This window comes from Microcebus murinus, chromosome 14 (genome assembly GCF_040939455.1).
Source record: "Microcebus murinus isolate Inina chromosome 14, M.murinus_Inina_mat1.0, whole genome shotgun sequence".
Taxonomy (NCBI): domain Eukaryota; kingdom Metazoa; phylum Chordata; class Mammalia; order Primates; family Cheirogaleidae; genus Microcebus; species Microcebus murinus.
In genome coordinates this window covers 51,972,718-51,994,017 of record NC_134117.1, presented here as the reverse complement: position 1 = coordinate 51,994,017, position 21,300 = coordinate 51,972,718, and the positions used below count along the sequence as shown (strand labels likewise).

The window sequence follows — 21,300 nt, the reverse complement described above, 5'->3', positions numbered from 1 at the left end:
TTCCTGGAAGGCCCTTTTTTTTTTTTTTTTTTTTTTTTTTGAGACAGAGTCTCACTTTGTTGCCCAGGCTAGAGTGAGTGCCGTGGCGTCAGCCTAGCTCACAGCAACCTCAAACTCCTGGGCTCGAGTGATCCTTCTGCCTCAGCCTCCCGAGTAGCTGGGACTACAGGCATGCGCCACCATGCCCGGCTAATTTTTAATATATATATCAGTTGGCCAATTAATTTCTTTCTATTTTATAGTAGAGACGGGGTCTCGCTCTTGCTCAGGCTGGTTTTGAACTCCTGACCTTGAGCAATCTGCCCGCCTCGGCCTCCCAAGAGCTAGGATTACAGGCGTGAGCCACAGCGCCCGGCCTGGAAGGCACTTTTGTATAGGTTTGCTCAAGGATCTTTCTCACAATTAGACTTGTTTAGCGATGGAGTTTTCTGATTTTGCAGTTTTAAAGTTCCTGACCTAGGAAGTATCCAAAACCAGAGGGCTGCATCAGGATCACTCCAGTATTCCATTGAGTTTACTTATCTGAAAAGATTAATAATCTAAATACTTAATTGTGCATGCCAAAAAAAAAAAAAAGGTCACAGTAACTTATTAGCTAGTAAGCTAGTAACTTATTAGCTGAACGTACACACTGCAACTGCAGAGATAAAGCTGCAAAAGTAAAAGCTTGTGGCTGTTGGCTAAAGTCGCTGTGTGCGTTCATCTGTGGCTGTGGACTACAGTGGACGCTCGTACCGAAGTGGTTACAATCGGGGAGTGGGCAAGTGCGGCAAGCCTGCTGCCCTGGGCGCTTTAAGGGCAATGAAGCACGCTTTATCCGCTGTCTTAGAGGTGGGTCTTGGTGGTGGGGACAACACTGCAGTGTCCTCTCATTAAACCCAAAAGAGACCTTTTCTTTTTCTCTGTCCCAGCTACGAGCGAGCAGGACAGAGGCCCTCCGTTCTTGACCCTCTTAAAGGAGCTGGGGTGGAAGCCGAGGAGCCTCCCCATGGAGTGGGACCCGGGACTTGGGCAGGGACCCAGCGGGACAGGCAGTGGACATACAGCAAGAGGCTGCTTCTGTGACATTCTGCAGGGAGGGCACAGAAGTCCCCGTACCAAACCAAGGCTGCCGGCTGAAGATGATACTCTTTATTTTAAACTCTCTCCCCCACCCAGAAGGCCCCAAGAACCCCCAACGTTTGGTTTTCGCCATGCCCCTAGACAGCCTCCCCACCCAGACCCCCAGCCTCGAAGCACCACTCGGGTCTTTGAATTGGTACAAAGTTTACTAGGTCATACAACATGGCTCACGAAAGCGATGGGAACTTCTGCTGATGGCATAGGTCATTGGTTGGTTCCTTTTACCCAAATGGAGACAAGACATTTTCCCTCGGGACTGCCCACCTCCCCCCACAAGACAAACAGAATGCAAGACTGTCACACGCGGCTAGGACTGCTTCCACGGACACACGATTCAGTGGCATTGACACATCCCAGCGGGACGCCAGGCCGCAGTGGGTGCTGGGACGGGAGGAAGCGGCTAATGCTATGTCCACACTCGCCTTCAGGCCATGCCCCTGGGCGGGGTCCCGGCAGTGTCTGCTGGTGATAATACATTTCACACGGGGGGATTTGGGGGGGGGGGGGGAGAGTTGACCCCAAGGACGGGCTGCAGAGACCCAGAAGGCCTGTCTGGTGGTGTGACTTTCCACGTCGAGCCAATAAATAACTCCGCTGGATGAATGCACACAGCAGAAATGGATGCCACTGCACGCCACACGTGGGGACCAGGTCGCAATCAAATCATGCAGAGTGGCAAGGGCAGGTGCGGAGGGATCCGGGTGAGAGATATTATCAACAGCACACACTCTATTTTGTACCCTACATTATGCGCCATTAGTTGGATTCTGCTGTCCTCCCTGTCGTGGCCGAGGCGGGCTCGGGCAGGCGCCGGCGTCTCCCAGCACGGCTCACTGGGAGGGGCAGGGGTCGCCGCTCGAAGAGAGAAGTGCTGTAGGGACAGCAGGCCGGGCGTCCCGGGCTCTTAGCTGCTCTTTTCTCCGCGTAACCGCACGCCCACGGCCGTGATGAGGGCAGCCCCCTTGCCGCTGCCGTCCTCCGACAGGAGGAAGGACACGTTGCACTTCGGTGACAGTTCCTTCACGGTTTGGTACATGATTCTGGAGAAGCTGAAGAGGACAGAAACAGAAGAGAAGGTAGGTGGAGCAAGAAGATGGGAGGAGACGCCAGGCCCACCCGAAAACACTGAAGCATAGACGGTCCCGGCCTGTGAGGGTTGATTTGGGATTTTTCGATGTTGCAGTGGGTTCATGTGGGCAAAAGCCCGTGGCAGGTGCACTGGTCGGTCCAGGGGGCCACGCTGGAGCGACCATTACCCACCCCCAGCCGCAGCCCACTGAGGCCCCCAGCCCACCCGCCCCCATCAACAGCCCGGCACCCAAAGAGCCCTCCAGTGGCGGGTAGTCTCTAAACGAGGTGACTCCAGGTGCCTGCATTTTGTGCTGAAAAATGAAAGACCAGGCCAAGCTGCAGATGCTTGAGGCAACGGGTTCTCAGAAATATTGACAGTCCTTTTCTGAGTACCTACTGGGTGCTCCATACTTTATTTATATATATATATATATATATATATATTTATTGATTGATTGATTGATTGAGACAGAGTCTCGCTTTGTTGCCCAGGCTAGAGTGAGTGCCGTGGCGTCAGCCTAGCTCACAGCAACCTCAAATTCCTGGGCTCAAGCAATCCTCCTGCCTCAGCCTCCTGAGTAGCTGGGACTACAGGCATGCGCCACCATGCCCAGATAATTTTCTCTATATATTTTTCTCTATATATTATTCTCTATATATAATTTTCTCTATATATTATTTGGCCAAATAATTTCTTTCTATTGATAGTAGAGACGGGGTCTCGCTCTTGCTCAGGCTGGTTTCCAACTCCTGACCTTGAGCAATCCGCCCGTCTCGGCCTCCCAGAGTGCTAGGATTACAGGCGTGAGGCACCTCGCCGGGCCCGTACTTTAAAGACCTAATTTCTAGTCCTGCCAGTGGTGGTCATCCATGAAGAAGACAGGATTTTGCAGAGATTAAACAACTGCACACAGCTTCTAAACGACAGTACCAGGATTAAATCCAAGAGTAGGGGGCTCCAAAGCCGGGCCCTACGCCACGCCCCTGTGCTGCTCACTTAACGGTGAGGACAGTGATGAGGTGGAGAGACAGAGGTGGGACGGAGCAGGAGAGATGGTCCTATCCCACGCCACGGCCTTTGGGCGAGGTTGCTTATAAATAAATACATAGGGTGATGCTACGGCCCAGTTTATCTGGGATGGTCCCAGCTTGTCTATAAGTCTCAGAGTAATTATTAACAGCACCCTTTTCACTGGCAAAAGTACTACAGTTTAGACAATAAATAATATGGATGCTCTGTTCATAAGAACCAAGCTTTGAGTCATGCAGTGGATCATACAGCAGACCCAAACAGGGTCACCTGTATGGGGTGGGGTGTCAGACATGCGACCAAAAGGAGGCCACTCCCACCCCCTCCCAGCCACAAAGCCCAGGGCCAAACTGCTCCTGCCCTTCCAGGGCTTGGCAAACCCTGCTTCTGCTGGTGAACAAGACAATAGCCCTCCTCTTCCTTTCTTACTGTCCCTCCCCATGTACCAAGCACAGCCTCTGGCATGGCCACAGCTAGCCAGGCCGGTGGGCAAGCCCCTGGCCACCCTTACCCCCTCTCCCACTGCCCACCCCACCTAAGAGGGGCCCAGGAGGCACAGAGCAAGGTCATGCCATGTGCTGGCCAAGGCCGGCCAACGGCAGCCACTTCTCTGCCTCGCTGAGGGTGCCAGTCAAACCCCAGAGCGGTTCACTACCTCGTCCCAGACAAGCCACGGCCCCTGGACGCTGCGCCCTGGGGAGGCAGATGCTGGTGGGACCCATACCCCGCTTTCCTGTAACCCTGAAGGGCTCCTCCCATCCCCCTGGAAGGCCCACTCACTGCGGATGAAGCTTGTAGAGCGTCCCGTCCACGCCCACAGTCACGTTGAGACGGTCCAGCCCTCTGTTCTCGCGGATCTTGTCCACCACGGCAGCCATGCCTGCGCCACACAGCTGCGCGGCCCTTTTGGACACCACCCCGCACACGGTCTTGACGAGGATACTGTCATCGCAGGTGCTGTTCAGACCCAGCTGCTGGAGGATGGCCCGGACCTGGAGCAGGGCTAATCGGTCGCTGTGGGAGACAAAGGCCAGGGGCCCGGATAAAGCAGGACCCTTGAGAGCAACCCACAGAAACAGAAAGTATTCACAGAGCGCTGGCTGCCAGGGGCTGGCGGGAGGGGGGAGTGGGGAGGCAGTGTTTCGTGAGTACAGAGTTGCAGTTTGAGGAGATGAAAACGGTTCTGGAAATGGATGGTAGTGGTGGTAGCACAACAATGTGAGTGCATTAATACTTAATGCCACGGAAGTGCATACTAAAAATGGTCTGCCTGGGCAAAAACAATGCACAGGCTTTGTCAGCTATTATCCAGAGCCTACGTAAGGTTATTATGACCACTGTAAGAATGAGGTGGTGTTTTGCACAGTTGCTTTTTTAAGCCACTTTTCCTCTTCCTCGCACAGCTTGCCCTGGAAGACAGCAAAGGCAAGGATGAAATGTTCCCTCCACAAGAGGGAAGTAGGAGGAAGGCAGAACAACTTGCCGGGGACATGCAGCTACCGGGTGGCCAAGCTGTGCAACCCCAGGCTGCCTTTCAGATGAATCGGGGGTGGATTCTGTGCCCCTTCAACACAAGTGTCTGCAACGCACCTTTACTCTCCTCAAATGCAATTCATACAACCACTTACACATGCAGTTTCAAACAAATCAATACAATGCCCTGACATAAAGGATGGATAAAAGGAAAGTGATTTGTAATACAATTATATGATGGCGATATGCAAATGCTCAGGGCCTCCTATACCAGAGGAGGGAAAAACCCCACACAAATTGCCAAAATGCCCGTGAGTGTCCCTGCCACCCCCATCACAATCCACTGGCCAGGCGACCTCTAATGGATGGGTGGACGGCAGGGAAGCCCTACCCACTCACCTCTCGATCTGAGACAGAAACTTGGTCTCAAAGATGCCCCGGGTCTTCAGCGGCTCAGAGATCTGCCCCCGGAAGAGGAATCCCTTCTTGGTGAAGTCGATCAAGATGTTGCGGACGATTTCGCCCAGGTACATACCACTGATCATCTTCTCAAACCTGAGATAGGAGGAAGGGGGTGGGGCGTCTATGCAAAGCGGCCAAGGGGAGGGTCAGCCCTTGGTCTCACGATCACTCTGGGATTCTTATTGCCCCTCAGGGGTGTCATCAGCGGCCAGCTGTGTGCCCTGCCCTGTGCTCCCTGCAGAGCCAGAAGAGACCAGCAAGCACCAGGGACTCCTCCACCCTGCCCACATCAGAAACAAAATCACTGGCCTTCATGTCTGCCTGGAAGACCAGCCTCCCTCCTTACCTAACTTCCAGCTCTCAGCCCAAGACCACCTCCCGAGAGCCTATTGTCCTTCCCATCTGGGTTCTACCTGCCTGTTTCAGGCTCCCCCACACTTCACCCTTTTCCTCCTTCACAGCGCACGTGAGCTCACTGCTCACGCCCCAATTCAGTGACAGCCCCAGGACAGGGAATGTGCGTCTAGCTCAGCTCTGAGTCCCCAGGGCACAGCACGGCACAGCACTAAGTCCAGTGCCCCATAAATGCCAGCTGAGTAAGTAGAGGACTGGATGAGTCTTAAAGGGACAAGAAGACAAGAGAGCTCCTAGATTTTGTTAAGGTTCTGCAAACACCCACAGCATGGTCACGCACAGAGCAGTGATAAGATGACACTGCCAAGAGAATTCCAGTGGCTACAACACACTGGCCACAGCACACATGAGGTCAACCTGTTCTTGCCTCAAGAAATAACAAGGGATTTAAATGCTCCCATGGCACACGCCCAAGCCCAGTGTCTCCAAGCTGAGAAGAGTCCACTGGAATCCAGATACTCAGGGTCTCCAGAGGATTTCCCATGGCTAAAAGAACGTGACATTGCATAGAATCACAGAACTGTCATCACCCACCCAGTCATTCTCATTAGATCCAGAAAACCAACTCAGTTCAGTGCCAACATGGCTTTAACCCCTTCCAACACTTGCTGACCTCCCTTTTTATAAAAAGGAGGTCTAGATTTAGGGCCTCTGGCAGGCTACAGTATCTGGGTAGGATTGAATAGCACCATTTTACACCATATTCATTCTATGATTACCACCTATCCACGGTAATGGTTCTCCCTTTTTTTCCTCCCTCATTAATTTTAAGCGAGCAAATATAAGTTGATTTATAGAAAAACATTAAGTACTAGCAGAGACGGTACTAAGAAAAGGCAAAGACCTTGAGGGCAGCTGGGAACAACTCATGTTGGCCGCTACTTTGGCCCATATTTCTGCTCCTAGGGATACAACTGGGACCAACTCATCCCGGCTATGGCAGAGGACAGCCTGATTCCTGGGGACTTGAGACAACGCGTCATTCATCTCATTTAGGAGTAAGGTGGATACCGCCATTTCAGACATGGTCCCTGTGACCTGAACTGCAAAGCTCCACACAGCCACTAGGGGGTGCTGGAGGTCCTGGGAAGAACAATTGCAGCGGCCTCCACTGCACCTCAACCCCAACCCCCAACCCCATTATTCTGATGGGGAAGAAACACAGAACAAGAAGGGCAGACCAGAATCTTCCAGGCTGAAAAAGGTCACCAAAAGAAGTGTCATCTGGGCATATTCCTGGGCAGAGGAGACCCCTGGACAGGACATCAACCCCAGGCCATCTTGTACACTCGGGGGGGGGGGGGGACCCATCCACCAGTTTTCTGCTATCCTTAGACCAAAGCCAAGGTCAGGAGTGAACCAGAGGGACCAGTCTTCAAGCCTCTGCTCAGACCCACTCATGCCAGAAACTTCTTCCACTGCAAGCAGCAGGGTGCCGCCAAATGTTCTCTCCCCAGCCTGACCTTAGGTGTCTCCTACCCCAGGCAGAATTACCTTTGTTTCCCAGCGTTCAGAGAAAATTCATCCACCAGTTTGTCGTAGTTTGTTCTGATGTCTTCCAGACTCCCGTCGTCCCCAAAGGCACCCCATTCCATGTTTATACACATTCGCCCCTCGGTCCCCTCCACCAACTCAACGTTCTTCATTTCTTCCATGTAGCAGGCATTGCTGCCAGTCCCTGAGACACACAAGGGGACGATGAATGGCTGTGCCACCACACCTGGGGGTCCTGCAACCAGGCCTGGGGTCTGGGGCCTGGGATTCCACAGGTAAAGGGTATGTTTTTTTAGACGAACAAAATAATCGCTTTGCTTTCCCAAAGTTTCCCAAGAAAACAAAGTATAAACGGAGAGTCTGAGTGAAATCACCCAGAACGCATTTGATCAGCTTACTTTATACCAAGAGCCTCATGAGATCACCTGTAAATTTAGCAGGGCTAAATTTATTTTGATAGAAGATGGTCTCAAAAATAATGTATCTTCAATGGCAGAATTTTAGGCAATATTCAGACTGGAACAAAAAAATGTCTGTTTTTTTCCATGCACACAAACATATACATACACTAATTCTCATAAACTCTCCTGTGTGTTTTGGAATGAAGCCCACAGGTGGTTGGTTCAGGTAAGGACAGTAACATCAGTATGTCAAGGGTGTCTTTATAAAGCAATGGTTCCTAGCTTTTTTGGATCACAGACCTATGAAAATTGGATGATTCTCCTGAGAAAAAAGGGACATTTCTCTGGGTGCAACCACAAACTGCACACGTGCAATCTGGTCTGTGCTCTCCAGGGGCTGAGGAGCCCCAGATTTCCATTCCTGAACCCCCTTGAACAGGGTTACTCCAAGTGAGGCGAGGGAAGAGCCATGAACTGTTTGCTGTTCCAGTCCATGAGGAGCTAAGAAATGAGAGAAAGCTCTGGAACTTTCACAGCCATCTTAGTTGCCATGACATCCAAGCTTGAGGTGACTGGCCTGGTCTCACTGAATAGACTGGAGCCCTGAGCACCCATCCTGGGTGGGATGTAGATGAACTCTCATCAGGGGAAGAAACTCAAGTGTAACTAGAAGACTGTGCAACTGAATTATTTCTGGTTTTTTGTTTTCTCAGCTCCCTTCACCCAAGGCTAAAGCTGAGAGAAGGGGAGCTCCAAGAAATGGAAGGGGGGTAAGTACAAAGAAAGCCAAAACACGCTTCCTGCTCATGGAGTTGTGGGCAAAGAGATCCATTCAGTGGAAAGAAACAGTGGCTTTGAATGTAGCTGGAGCCTGGTGGCAGCAACATCTAATCAGGCAGCCCTGAACTGGGCGGGCCTGACCTCCCAGGTGGGAAGGTGAGGAGAACTGCTTTGTCACTCTAGCTTGGCAGTTCAGGTTCACACCTAAGAAGGGAGGTGCTGGGTGGAGAAAGTTTAGCAAAAGAAAGGAAGAGACAAAGCCCTAAAGCCAGGCCCCAAACAACCCTTGCCAGGAGCTGCTCCCTAGTCTTTTGAATTTCAGCAGAAGCCAAAAGTGGTTTACTAGTGAGTGAAAAGGTCTTCCCTGCACCAGGAGGGTGGCCCACTGGGGCCTCATCCCAATCTCTAGACATTCAGCGAATGGGGGTGCCACCCCTTCCTGCCCAGCCCAGGGAGAGCCTGCAGACATTGGCTAAAAAACCTGTCTGGCGTCTTCCCCAACATCCTCCACACTAGGAACAGGATCAACAGACAAACGGTCTCCCCACAGCCCAAAGCAATAGGCTTTAGGAGTTATGAGCTCTCTGGGCCCAGCCCCTCAACGTGTTTGGAATATAAGGGAACAGTCTGAAGAGCCAACAGATAACCCCTCTGCACCCCTTCTGCTGGGTGGGGCCACTCACAAACAGTGGCTGCTAAAGGCAAAATGACACTCCAGACCACCCTGGCCCTTTCCAGCTCCATGCATAATTAGGAGAGGAGGTGGTCTCTGCTTCCTTTACAGCCTCAGATGCCCCCCTACCCCTGCAATACCTGCCCAGAGCCCCTCCCCACAAGCCCCACAGAGCTGCCATGCTGACCAGGCCAGCTCCAGGTACCTGCCCCCATCCATTCAAGCCCCGTGAGCCTTGTGGGGTGCCTCATTCCCGGGGCTCAGCTCTTGACAGTCTGATCACGATCAACGTGCAGCACTGCGGGGGGTGTCAGGGAGTGGAGAGCCCCTTGGAGAACTCTGCAGCCTCCACCCAGCACTGAACTCTGGAGGTGGTCAGGGGACGGTACTGACCTACAGAATGGCCCGCACAGAGGACAGGAAAACCCCAGCCTTCCTCCTTCCCCTAGCAGAGAGACCTTCCAGGACACCCACCTACAATGAGTCCAACCTCGCAGGTGGGCTCCTCGTAAGCGCAGGACATCAGAGTGCCCACTGTGTCGTTGACCAAAGCCACCACGTCCAGGTCAAATTCCTTTGGAAAGAAAGGGACACACCTTTAGGAATGTGATCATTCTGCCCTGGCTTGAGTCCTGCCTGGTCACTCCGCTGCATGGCAGTCAGAAAGCCACTGCTGCGTCACCTGAGACAGCTTTCTCACTTAAATGCTCCTTCACTGACCACATACCTGCTACTAATGATGCAGCTGCAATCTGAGCTCTAAGGAAGGGAAAGGATCCCGCCCATTTCACAGATGGTTCTGAGTGTCGGAGGGAACTGAGGAACAGGGAAGATAAGGGGCAATGGCCAAACTGCTCTTTCTCTTGGGCGTGTGAAGAGTTAGAGCTTTTCAGGGGGCAAAATGGAAATATGGAATCCATTTCTCGGACTCTGTCCTTCAGAACTAGCCAGGCAGGAGCACACGGGTACATGTATAAGGATATTATTCACTGCATGGCTTGCAGTGGCCAGAAAGGAAACGACCCAAATATAGATCAAAAGGGGTCATGTAAACTACAGTTCAGGCACACACTGGAATCTTGCGCATGCAGGAAAAGGAATGAGGTTGGTCTCTATGTAATGACAAGAAAAGATTTTATGTTAAATGAAAAAAGGAAGTTGCAATAATATATAGGATTCCCATTTTTTAAAAGTGTGTGCATGTGTGTGTGTGCGTGCACACGTGTGTTGGTACCTGCATGGAAAGCAAGCTGGAAGAGTAGACACTCAACACTGATAGCTGCAGGATGGGCAAAGACAGCTCAGCAGGTATCTTTCCAAGGCAACGCCAGCTGTTGTCTAGCACACCCTGCCAGGTGCAACTCAGGGCTCTTTCACACACATTCATTTCGTCTGTCTACTCTTCAGATTGTCATTTGAACTATTGTTTTTCTAAAAATGTCTTACTAATTCCCTCATTAATTAATAAGTTCAATAAAATCTTTGGAATTTTCCACTGTATATTTTTCCGGTGCCCTCCAGCCAAAGGCCACCAGGAACGCACCCGTGGCTGGGCGAAGTTGGGCTTATTGACTCACTGCGATGCAGGAGGACACCCGAGGCCCCTCTCAGGAAGTGCTAGACAGGAACCATTAAAGAATTCGGGTCTGGGCCGGGCGCGGTGGCTCACGCCTGTAATCCTAGCACTCTGGGAGGCCGAGGCGGGCGGATTGCTCAAGGTCAGGAGTTCAAAACCAACCTGAGCGAGACCCCGTCTCTACCATAAAAATAGAAAGAAATTAATTGGCCAACTAATATATATATATATAAAAATCAGCCGGGCATGGTGGCTTGTGCCTGTAGTCCCAGCTACTCGGGAGGCTGAGGCAGGAGGATCACTTGAGCCCAGGAGTTTGAGGTTGCTGTGAGCTAGGCTGACGCCACGGCACTCACTCTAGCCTAGGCAAGAAAGCGAGACTCTGTCTCAAAAAAAAAAAAAAAAAAAAAAAGAATTCGGGTCTGTGTTGTGGTTTGGGGGCAGGTTGAAAGAAGCTCTTTGCTCTGGACTGGATGCTGTCGGGAATTGGGGGCAATGCTACGATTACGTCCCGAGATATGATGGGGTCATGCAGTCGTCTCATTCTCTTCTGACCCCATCATGGTCACGGAGCAGCTCTCATGACATTTACACTCTGAAGAATTGTCTGTGCACTCTGTGACATTCTTTTGTGTGTGACAGGACAACGCCAAGGCCTGACTGAGAGTGCCAGGCTGTGCCCAGATGTCAGGGGCTGCTTCTCTCTTTTTCAATTTGTATGACAGTCATGACTTTACCTTTCTTAAAACAAAACAAAACAAAAAAAACCCATCCTTTAACAACCCAAAACTATGAACCCTAGTTTTATTGCCAGCAGTTGAGTGGGGAAATGGGGAGCTTTTGTTATGCAGATCACATGTTTCTGTATTGTTTGAATCCTCTACAACACACAAGCACAATTTTTATAAGCCAAAAGCACAGTCAAGATCTTTAAAAATATTCTTTTAATAGTTACCTCTCTCCTTTTTATCGCTTCCCTTAGTAGGTTGACTACATCATGCCCCACACAGTCAGTTGCCTTAAAACCCTTTGTCCAGGTGATCAAGATTCCCTGAAACATGAAAAGAGTCCTGTGTGATTAACCTTTTGGGGCAGAATACAAAATTTCACACCCTCCCTTCTGAGTTAGCAACTGCTGAGGACTTACAACAAATGGAGACAGAGTTCCAACACTCGAGGCACAAACCAATAAAACATGAATAGAACTCTGCTCCTTACTGTCTTCCAAGAGGTTTGAAATAAATCCCCATTTTACAGATGGAGAGAATGAGGCATCAAGGTCAATAGCTATGTCCACGTTCAGTCAGCAAATGCCAATACTGGGCAAGAACCCAGATTCTCTGATTCTCAGCCTGGTGCTGCTCCTGGTGTAACCTACTGGTTCCCCTGAAGAAGAGTTTGGGGACAATATAACTGAAAGAACGTGTGGTTTCGGTGACACAGTTACTACCTAAAGTAAATTTTAGGTTTCATTGGATTGAAGTTAAAACACTTGCTGAGAAAAATGCCACAGGAGTGTATTCACTACGATGAATACAGGTGAAGGCAAACTGCTTTAAAAAAAAAAATCAAATCACTGGGCCGGGCGCAGTAGCTCAGGCCTGTAATCCTAGCACTCTGGGTGACCAAGGTGGGCGGATCACTCAAGGTCAGGAGTTCGAGACCAGCCTGAGCAAGAGCCAGACCCTGTCTCTACTAAAAAATAGAAATTATGTGGACAAATAAAAAATATATATATATAAAATTAGCCAGGCATGGTGGCGCATGCCTGTAGTCCCAGCTACTCGGGAGGCTGAGGCAGCAGGATTGCTTGAGCCCAGGAGTTTGAGGTTGCTGTGAGCTAGGCTGATGCCATGGCACTCTAGCCTGGGCAACATAGTCGTACTCTGTCTCAAAAAAAAAAAAAAAAAAAAAAAACCCAAAACAAAAACAAACAAACAAAAATCACTGGACATTTAAAAGCTCCAAGAAAAAAAAAAACCCACAAGCTTATATAGATCCAACTGCTGAGATCTAAAAGGGCTTTAGAGGAAAAAGTTCAAGTCAGCAACATGACTGGATGAACTGGTTACAGAGGCAGGCGGCCCTACCTAGCTATCCTAGTGCTGTTAATCAAGACTTAAATCCTGGCCTAAGGCCCCTCCCGGGCCTCCTCCCGTGGCACGCACAGCTCCCTGTAGCTCTTCCAGCAGGACAGGCTCCATCTTGCCGCCCTGACTCTGGTCCATCACCGTGGCTCTGCCCAGCACGGGTTCCTTCTGCCCCGGCCCTTGCCGCTCAGTGCCGGCGCTGGTCTGAGGGCTTGGCTCTCCCACTGAACTGCGGGCTCCCTGAGGACAGGCACTGTGACCTGCAGCTCTCAGCCCAGCACTTGGTACTTAGCAGATGCTCAATCCCTGATCTTGGGCCCTGGCCCATCCCATTTACCAAACAGACATTTATCTCCTCTGATCAGACACTATGCTGGGGCGTGTGGGGACAAGGGATGCTGCTCAGGGAGCATACTACTAGCAGGAAAGACAGACACAGTCACTTAATATGTGCCACAATCAAGGCAACAATCAAAGAAATAGGGAACACAGAAGAGCCTGGAGGAACAGGCTTCCCCAAAGAGGCAGTGTTTTCAAAGATAAAAGAAGAACAAAAAGCCTGGGTCAACCCACTGTGATGTGTGAGCCAGCCCTCCCTGGTCACAGGGCAGTCAGTGCTGCCCCAGGACTGAGGCCTGCAGGAAAGGCACTCACCTCATCCAGATTCTTCTGGTTGCAAGGAAATGAGAATGTGAAGCCCAGGGGCATCCTGGGGCCTTTGATCCCCATGTAGTCCAGGAAGTCAGAGATGCAGGAGACAATGTGGTCAAACAGCTGTAAGAGAAAAGAAACGACTAGCCATGCTTTCTGTGGTTTCATGCTTTCAGTGCACACGTACATGTGTGCACCCACGCATAAACACACACATGTGCAAACACACCGGACACACACAGAGGCCCCTTCTCCAGGATCTTCCCAGTCACTGGAGCACCATAAACCAGCTATAGCTGAAAGTACCCGATGTTCTGGGGCCACAAGGGCACAAATGCACAGCCGAGGGATCACATGAGGATTCTGGTCATCACATAACCACTAATGCCACAGCCACGTGTGCACACACACCAGCAGAACTGCCTCACCTCTTCCCCAGTGCCCTGCATGATTTCAACGGGAATGGCATAGATCTTGTTGTGCATTTCCACCGTTTTCTTTTTCCCACTACGGATTTTCACCAGCAGGACGCGGAAATTCGTTCCTCCGAGATCCAGGGCCAAGAAGTCACCATGCTCTGTTGCAGTCAAGAACATAAAGAATGTCAAAAACAGCTAGGTGCTTCTTGGCAGCCAGTAACTCCAAGATTCCAGACTTCTCAGGGGAGAACTCATCCAAAAAGGGTATCCCATACTGAATCCAGGGAGAAGCTGTGACTCCTCCCTCCAGCACACGGCACAGGCTCAGAGGAGTCACTGAGCACAGGCACCGTGTCACTGACCACCTCCAACTGTGAGCCATATTGCAAGGACAAAAGGCCCCGCCGGTGAACTGCCTGTCGCAACAAACAGACTTCACCAGGGTTACTAAAAAGCCTACCAACAATGCCCTGGTTTTAGAAAACCTCATATGAAAATTAATAATTTATGTCAATGTATAAAGTATTTGCAGAAATGGCTACAATCAATCCCTCCCTGTACCGGGCCTTCTTTGCAATGTGGCTGTGCAGTTCCTCCCACCAAACAGACCAAAAGATGGAGTCTACTTCTCCTCCCCTTGATCTGGCCCAGCCGCATGACTTGCTTTGGCCAAAAGAGAATGGCAGAGGCAAAGCTGAGCCAGTCCCCAGCCTCAGCCTCCAAGGCGCTTTGAAGTCTTCCCTTCGTCCTCATGGACGCTGCTGCTACCACGACAACAGCCTGGTGGTCCACCAGGATGAGACACAGGGCCAGGCACCCCTGCACCCCGGCCAACACTGATCTGCTGGATGTATAAAGGGGAGCCGTCTGCCATCAGCCTCCCAGCTGACCCCCAGCTGACTGCAGATGCAGGAATGAGTCCCACAGAGGTCAACCACACCTGGCCCCGATGAGCAGAAGCACCCAGCTAACCCACAGTCACACGAGCAATAACAAACAGTGCCTGTTTTTTAAGCCGCTAACTTTGAGAGTGGTTTACAATGCAATAATAAGTAACTTAACATGTAGGGCATATGCATAGGACATAAATACTCATTACTTTAAGGACTCACCCAAAAAGCTCTTCAGATTGCTCAGCTCCGATAAGAACCACTAAGGGTAGCATGAAGGTGGGTTGGCCCCCGCCCACTTTACACTCACCCTATCAGGACTTAAGAACTGCCAAGTCACACACATGACACATCAGTGATAAAAATGGAAAACAGAGGTTCAAGTGCAGGCTCTTGCAAAATCATGCACCTCCAGTGCAAAGACATCCAACCTCTGGAAAATCCAACCTCTGCCCAGCCCTGCTGTGACTTGGGCCCTGGCATGAGCAGGAGAGGCACGCCAGCCCCCAACGGGCCCTCACCGGTCCCATCCGGAGTGCCCCGCACGAAGGAGGGCAGCATCTTGACCGAGGCCTTGTCGTGCGTCTGCTTCTTGAGCCCCTTCTCCATATCCTCCCGCATCCTCTTCTTCACCTCCAGCAGCATCTCCTTAGTGAGGCGGAAGTTGGCCAGGGTCTCCTCTATTTGCCGGTGCTGCTCCGCCAAGCGGTAGGCCACTGCCGTCACCATGGCGGCCCCCTTGCCGCTGCCGCTCTCCGAGAGGAGGAAGCGCACGTCGGAGTCAGGCACCAAGCGCCGCAAGGTCTTGTGGAAACGCCGAGAATACCTGGGGGGAGGAGGAGACATGCCACATAGCTGGAATGAGCATCTGTCTGTTGGGGACCTCCGCACCCTTCCGCCCCCGTCTCTCTCCACTCTTTAATTCCATTTTCTACACTTGCTCTTTCTCATTATGCAAGTCATAAACATCCACTGTAGAAAAGTTAGCAAATGCAGACAGGTAAAAAGGAAAAATGTGCAGTGGCTCACGCCTGTGATCCTAGCACTCTGGGAGGCCGAGGCAGGAGGATCACTCAAGGTCAGGAGTTCGAAACCAACCTGAGCAAGAATGAATGAGACCCCCGCCTCTACTATAAATAGAAAGAAATTAATTTGCCAACTAATATATATATAGAAAAAATTAGCCGGGCATGGTGGCACATGCCTGTAGTCCCAGCTACTCGGGAGGCTGAGGCAGAAGGATTGCTTGAGCCCAGGAGCTTGAGGTTGCTGTGAGCTAGGCTGATGCCACAGCATTCTAGCCTGGGAAACAGAGTGAGACTCTGTCTCAAATAATAAAAAATAAAAAAATAAAAAGGGAAAAATGAACTTGCCCATAACCACGCATAAAAAAAGAAGACTCCAAGTATTATATGAGCATCAAACACAAAAAATTCTAGATTTTGTCTTTCACCATGAAGAGAAGATAATACAACACAGTGGTCAATAGTAGTGTTGAAAGATCTGAAAACAGACCGGGGACGGTGGCTCACGCTGTAATCCTAGCACTCTGGGAGGCTGAGGTGGATCGTTCAAGGTCAGGAGTGCGAAACCAGCCTGAGCAAGAGCGAGACCCCATCTCTACTAAAAACAGAAAGAAATTAATTGGCCAACTAAAAATATATATAAGAAAAATTAGCCAGGCATAGTGACACATGCCTGTAGTCCCAGCTACTCGGGAGGCTGAGGCAGAAGGATTGCTTGAGCCCAGGAGTTTGAGGTTGCTGTGAGCTAGGCTCTCTAGCCCAGGCAACAGTGTGAGACTCTGTCTCAAAAAAAAAAAAAAGAAAAGAAAAAGAAAGATCCAAAAACAAGGGCGAGACTACCACTCCCATACCATATCAGGTGACCTTGAGCAAGTGACCTTGGAGGAAATGAGGGTCTCAGTGTCTGCGGACAGTGATGTGGAGGGAACTAAATGAGTTAATAAAATGCTTGAATCAGTAACTGGCACTCAGGAAGGGTTCAATCAATAGCCACTCCTGTTCTGCATTTCCACTTGGCCCTCCCCTCTTCCTCAAAAGCCTGGACATTTCTCAGTGGCTAGAAGAGGACTTTAGGACAGGACTGTGGTCCACTGTAAGTGCAGCATGGCTGCTGCCAAAGGAAACAGGAAACACAATTCCCCAAAATATTGACGGTGGTCAAGTCCAAGGGGTGGGATAAAGAATGGCTTCTATTCTCTTCGTAACTTTTTGAAAAGTGTCTATACCAAGTATGTACTACTTCTGAAATGAGAAACATTTAATCAAAGTTGGTTTTAGAAATGTGATGCCACAGATGAAGAGAATTCTAGAGATGGCTGGTAGTGACGGTGACGTGACAATATGAATGTACGTAACACCCCTGGACTGTATACTTAAAATTGGTTAAGACGACCTATTGCATATCTGTTTTACCACAATTCTATAAAATTTTAAAGTGATGCTGCAAATCCCTGTGCTTTCTTGTCTAAAAATTAGCCAAGAAATTCTAAAACTAAGAAAGAAATGGCTAATGAAATGGTTTCGTTATCAAGAATTTTACAAATGTCTTTAAAAACAAAATTGTGAACTTGGCAGATAACTGCATCTAACTAGCTCAAGCCCTATCCCCTCAGCAACACAGAGCAATTTCAACCAAAGTCAACATCCTCTGAACTGTCCCCAGAGCTGCGCATGAAGGCACAGTCTCTGCAAGGCTACTTCACGTGCACATGCATGCATAGTGGGAAAAAATCTGAGGTCCTGCACAAAATAATCCCATTGCAGGTAGTTATCATTAAAACTTAATAAGGCCTGGCACGGTGGCTCACGCCTGTAATCCTAGCTCTCTGGGAGGCCAAGGCGGGTGGATTGCTCAAGGTCAGGAGTTCAAAACCAGCCTGGGCAAGAGCGAGACCCCGTCTCTACTATAAATAGAAAGAAATTAATTAGCCAACTGATATATATATAAAAAATTAGCCGGGCATGGTGGCGCATGCCTGTAGTCCCAGCTACTCAGGAGGCTGAGGCAGGAGGATTGCTTGAGCCCAGGAGTTTGAGGTTGCTGTGAGCTAGGCTGACGCCACGGCCACTCACTCTAGCCTGGGCAACAAAGCGAGACTCTGTCTCAAAAAAAAAAAAAAAAAAAAACTTAATAGAGGTTTACAATTTACCTTTGGCCTTTTAAAAAGGTACAAGCCATGTTCTTACTGGTCAAGGGGCCTTCTGAAGAAGCTGAGGTGAGCCGGCATGGGGACCAGACAGCAGCGTGGTGAACCAGCCTGTCCTCAGCAATGGGGACCACTTACAACTCACAAGGCGCTGGCTCTAAGCGCCAAGCATGGAAACATTGCCCGTTTAAAAAAAATAATGTCTGAGGGTGTGGAAGATTTTACCAGGAGCCTCTAAAACAGGAATGCAGGTACCGCACCTATGACCCATGCTATCTATAATGAGGATGACAGCCCTCCAGGTGACAGGTGTCTCTAACACACTCTCTGCAGAGGGGGGAGGATGGTGGCCTGCAGAAGCAGCACCAGCCAGGATCAGCTGGCAGCGGTACTTCCCAAATGGGCAACTCTTGACTTTTCTGCCCAGAACTAGGCATCGTCTTGTCTGCCAAAAAAACGTTTTCTGGGAGCAAATTCTGACCTCCAGACAAGGCCCGTCCCCCCCACCCCCAAATGGGTGTGGAGTGCCAATGACAGCAAAGGGCGGACTCACTGTGGGTGCGTCTTGTAAAGAGACCCGTCCACACCAACCGTGGTCCGCAGCCTGGGCGTGCCCTTGTTATCGCGCAGGCGGTTCAGGACGGCGCCCAGCGTGGCAGCCACCAGGTTGGCCGAGCGAAAGGAGACAATGGTGCACACGTGCTGGACCGAGACACAGTCGTCATCGGACGGCTCCACTCCCAGGCGGGTCAGGATTTCCTTGGCATTGTGGATGCCTTCTTTGTTCCTGGGAAGGCAGAGGCCAATATCTACAGATTACAGATCACACCAGGCAGGGCAAAGCACTGAGGCTCGAGGGTACCTGGGAAGGCAGGAGCCACTCGCCACGTGTGCATGGCATGGGATCGAGACCATCAAATGTCTAAGGAGAGCCTGGGGGAGGGGAGTCTCCTCTGCAAGAAATACTGGGTAGGAGTGAAAACCTGCATCAGGCTGGGTTACGACGGGCCAGGCACGTGGAGAGAAGGGAGGAGCAAGACCACGTACCTGGCCTATGAACAGGGGAGGAACAACTGCTCCTACCCAGGGCCCAGTGCTCATGCGGGCAGGGAACCTCCAGCTCCTGGGGTCTGTGAGTTGTCCCAGGCCCCAGGTGCTGATGTTCCTTTCTTGATGTTTGTCAAATTTTAATTTTCTCTATATGTGTTTCATATATCTCTTGTTGGATTCACTCTAGAGTTCTTTTTGTAACTTCTGTTATGCTATTCCCTGTCTGTAGATATTTTTGGGGTGTTCAATATGGACATTTACCATTTGCAAACAATGACAATTTTACTTCTTTTTGATTTTTAGGTCTTTAATTTCTTTCTTTCCTTTTTCCTTTGTTAAAACACTGGCTATGACTCCAGTATAATGTCGAATAGAAACTAGTGATACTGTCTTACTCCTGATTTTAGAGAATGCTTCTAACATCTGCCCTTGTGGGATGTACTTTACAGGTTTTTTGGAGATGGCCTTTATTATAAATACACATGCTTTCTTGAGCTAACTCAGTTAATGTTTCCTGGTAACCACACAGCCAACACCAGAAAGAAGCAGGCCAGGAGGAAGGCAGGCATTTCCTGACTTTGCCAGTGACTTTCAAGACCAGCCATGAGCTTCCAGCCCCCCTTCCTTCCCAGCCACCAACCACAAGGTGGTTGGAGATGCAGTAGTATGGCTCCCAGCTTGCCACAGCTCCGCACCTATTGTCCCTGAATGACATTCGTCCTAGGACACACTCCAGCACATGCATTTGGCAGAGGATTAATCCAAATAAGCCCCTTTCCCCTTCTAGCAGCTGCCTTCTCTAACCACAAAGACAGCCGATGGGCATCTTCTCCCAGGAGCCAGGGTTACAAAGCTGCTGGCTCTGTCCCAATTTCCAGGACCACACAGGGAACAGTGGGAACAACCACTTCATGCAGAGATAAAATGGCACTCCTTGCACCAAGTGTGGCAGCAAGCTACCCTTATCTTCACCCCGGTGGTTCTGCATTGCTACATGCAACCTCCTGAACCAGGAACAGAGCCAGGTGGCACAAGGGAGTCAGCCACAGAACAAGAGCCCTTGAGACCCAGAGGCACAGACTACATCAAACTGGCCCTGGGATAGAGTTTACCTACTTCTGTCTCAGAGTGAAGGCCTGCGACTAACTGTCACGACAGAGAATCCTGGGTTTCTCGTGTGATGCCAAAGGGCAGCAGTCAGGCTGCTGGCTGGACTCTGTCCTTCTGCGTCTATCTACCCTGGCTCACCTGTTAACCAATGTCTCTCAAACTTGTGTGCCAGGGAACATTTCTAGCTGTTGGAGAAGGTCATAATATTCCAAGGGGAAATTCCAAGAACCCAGGCCCTGGGCTAGAATCACCCTCTTCTTGGACTCTAGTCTTGCCCTGAGTGTGTGAGAGGCCAATGGGGTAGGAGAGGAGGAGGCTTTGGTCAATAAACAGGAAGATCGTCCATGAAGCGTTTGCTGCTAATTAGGTTGCTCTTCAACTGCCACACGGTGTCTGCAGGGAGACCAGCCCAGGATGGGTCAGCTAAGAGGGAGGGGGATTGATCCTGAAAGCCCTGACACTCTGGAGGGGAAAGGCCACCAAACTTGGACTCAGGAGGAAACGAGGGGCCTATCCCTCTTCTCTGCCCCCACCACCCCCAAAAAGCCGGGGGGTGGGGTGGTACCTACTTTTCGATGGCTGACACGTCGCTGGTGTTAAACTTCCCTCTGGTGAGCAGCTCCGGGGTGATCCGCCCTTCAAATAAGAGGCCCTCCTTGGCCATCTTAACCAGGATCAGCCGAACCAGCTCGCCCATGTACATGCCACTGACCATCTTCTCAAACCTGCAGGAGCAAAGCACATGGACCGGCCCTTGTTGGTCCTGCCTCTGCACATGGCACGCGGCAACTTGTGAGAGCGGGAGGGACACAAAGGAGAGGAAGGCTCCGTCTCAGCTCCCACAAGCCCTCAGCCTCGCCCGCTGTGGCTCTTGAGTGATTGAACAAGATGCTGGGCGGGGAGGGGGGGGATGGGCAGGGCAGGGGCATGTGGGGGGACGCTGACACCCGAGAGGGTGGGTCATCCAAACCCCATGCCTGAGCCCAGGGGAACACAATGGGGCAGGAGCAGGCAGGGAAGGCTGCCTGGAGGCAGGGGGATGTTAGGATTTAGATTGGGGATGACAACGAGAAGGCCCCAGAGAGAAATGAGATGACAATCTCTTACGGAACTATATATGCTGTATTTTTTTTAAAGGACTTTCATTTCCATCGCTCTGGGAGACTCCAATCCCCATGGGAGGGAGGTGGCCCGGAAACAGTCTACTAAATGTCTTCACTAAGGGAAAGGCAGCCTCATTCGCTGGTCATCTCCCTGGCATCAGAATAAAGGACCAAGAATTTGCTTTAGGAACCCACTCCTCCCCCACTGATCTCACTCTAAACTCCAGGGTAGGCTCTGAGGAGCTAAAAGCCAATCAGCTCATCCTGTTGCTCTGGCCTGTCCAGGCATGGGCCAATCAGAGTGAGCCCACTCTCCCCT

At 50.7% G+C, this 21,300-nt stretch overlaps 1 protein-coding gene across 4 annotated transcripts in view; it reads right to left on the bottom strand.

Moving 5' to 3' along the window:
* Positions 1-1,249: 1,249 nt before the first annotated feature.
* HK1 (hexokinase 1) overlaps positions 1,250-21,300 on the bottom strand; it is a 78,581-nt gene continuing 58,530 nt past the window's right edge. For all 4 annotated transcript variants that reach the window (XM_076010062.1, XM_076010061.1, XM_012762655.2 and 1 more), the window contains exons 8-18: positions 20,448-20,603; positions 18,272-18,505; positions 15,068-15,372; positions 13,666-13,814; positions 13,241-13,360; positions 11,452-11,547; positions 9,395-9,494; positions 7,067-7,250; positions 5,096-5,251; positions 4,004-4,237; positions 1,250-2,171 (exon numbers count right to left, since the gene is read on the bottom strand). In XM_076010062.1, the coding sequence (XP_075866177.1) occupies positions 2,027-2,171; positions 4,004-4,237; positions 5,096-5,251; positions 7,067-7,250; positions 9,395-9,494; positions 11,452-11,547; positions 13,241-13,360; positions 13,666-13,814; positions 15,068-15,372; positions 18,272-18,505; positions 20,448-20,603 (1,879 nt within the window). In that variant the 3' untranslated portion in view covers positions 1,250-2,026. The remainder of the gene's footprint in view (positions 2,172-4,003; positions 4,238-5,095; positions 5,252-7,066; positions 7,251-9,394; positions 9,495-11,451; positions 11,548-13,240; positions 13,361-13,665; positions 13,815-15,067; positions 15,373-18,271; positions 18,506-20,447; positions 20,604-21,300) is intronic.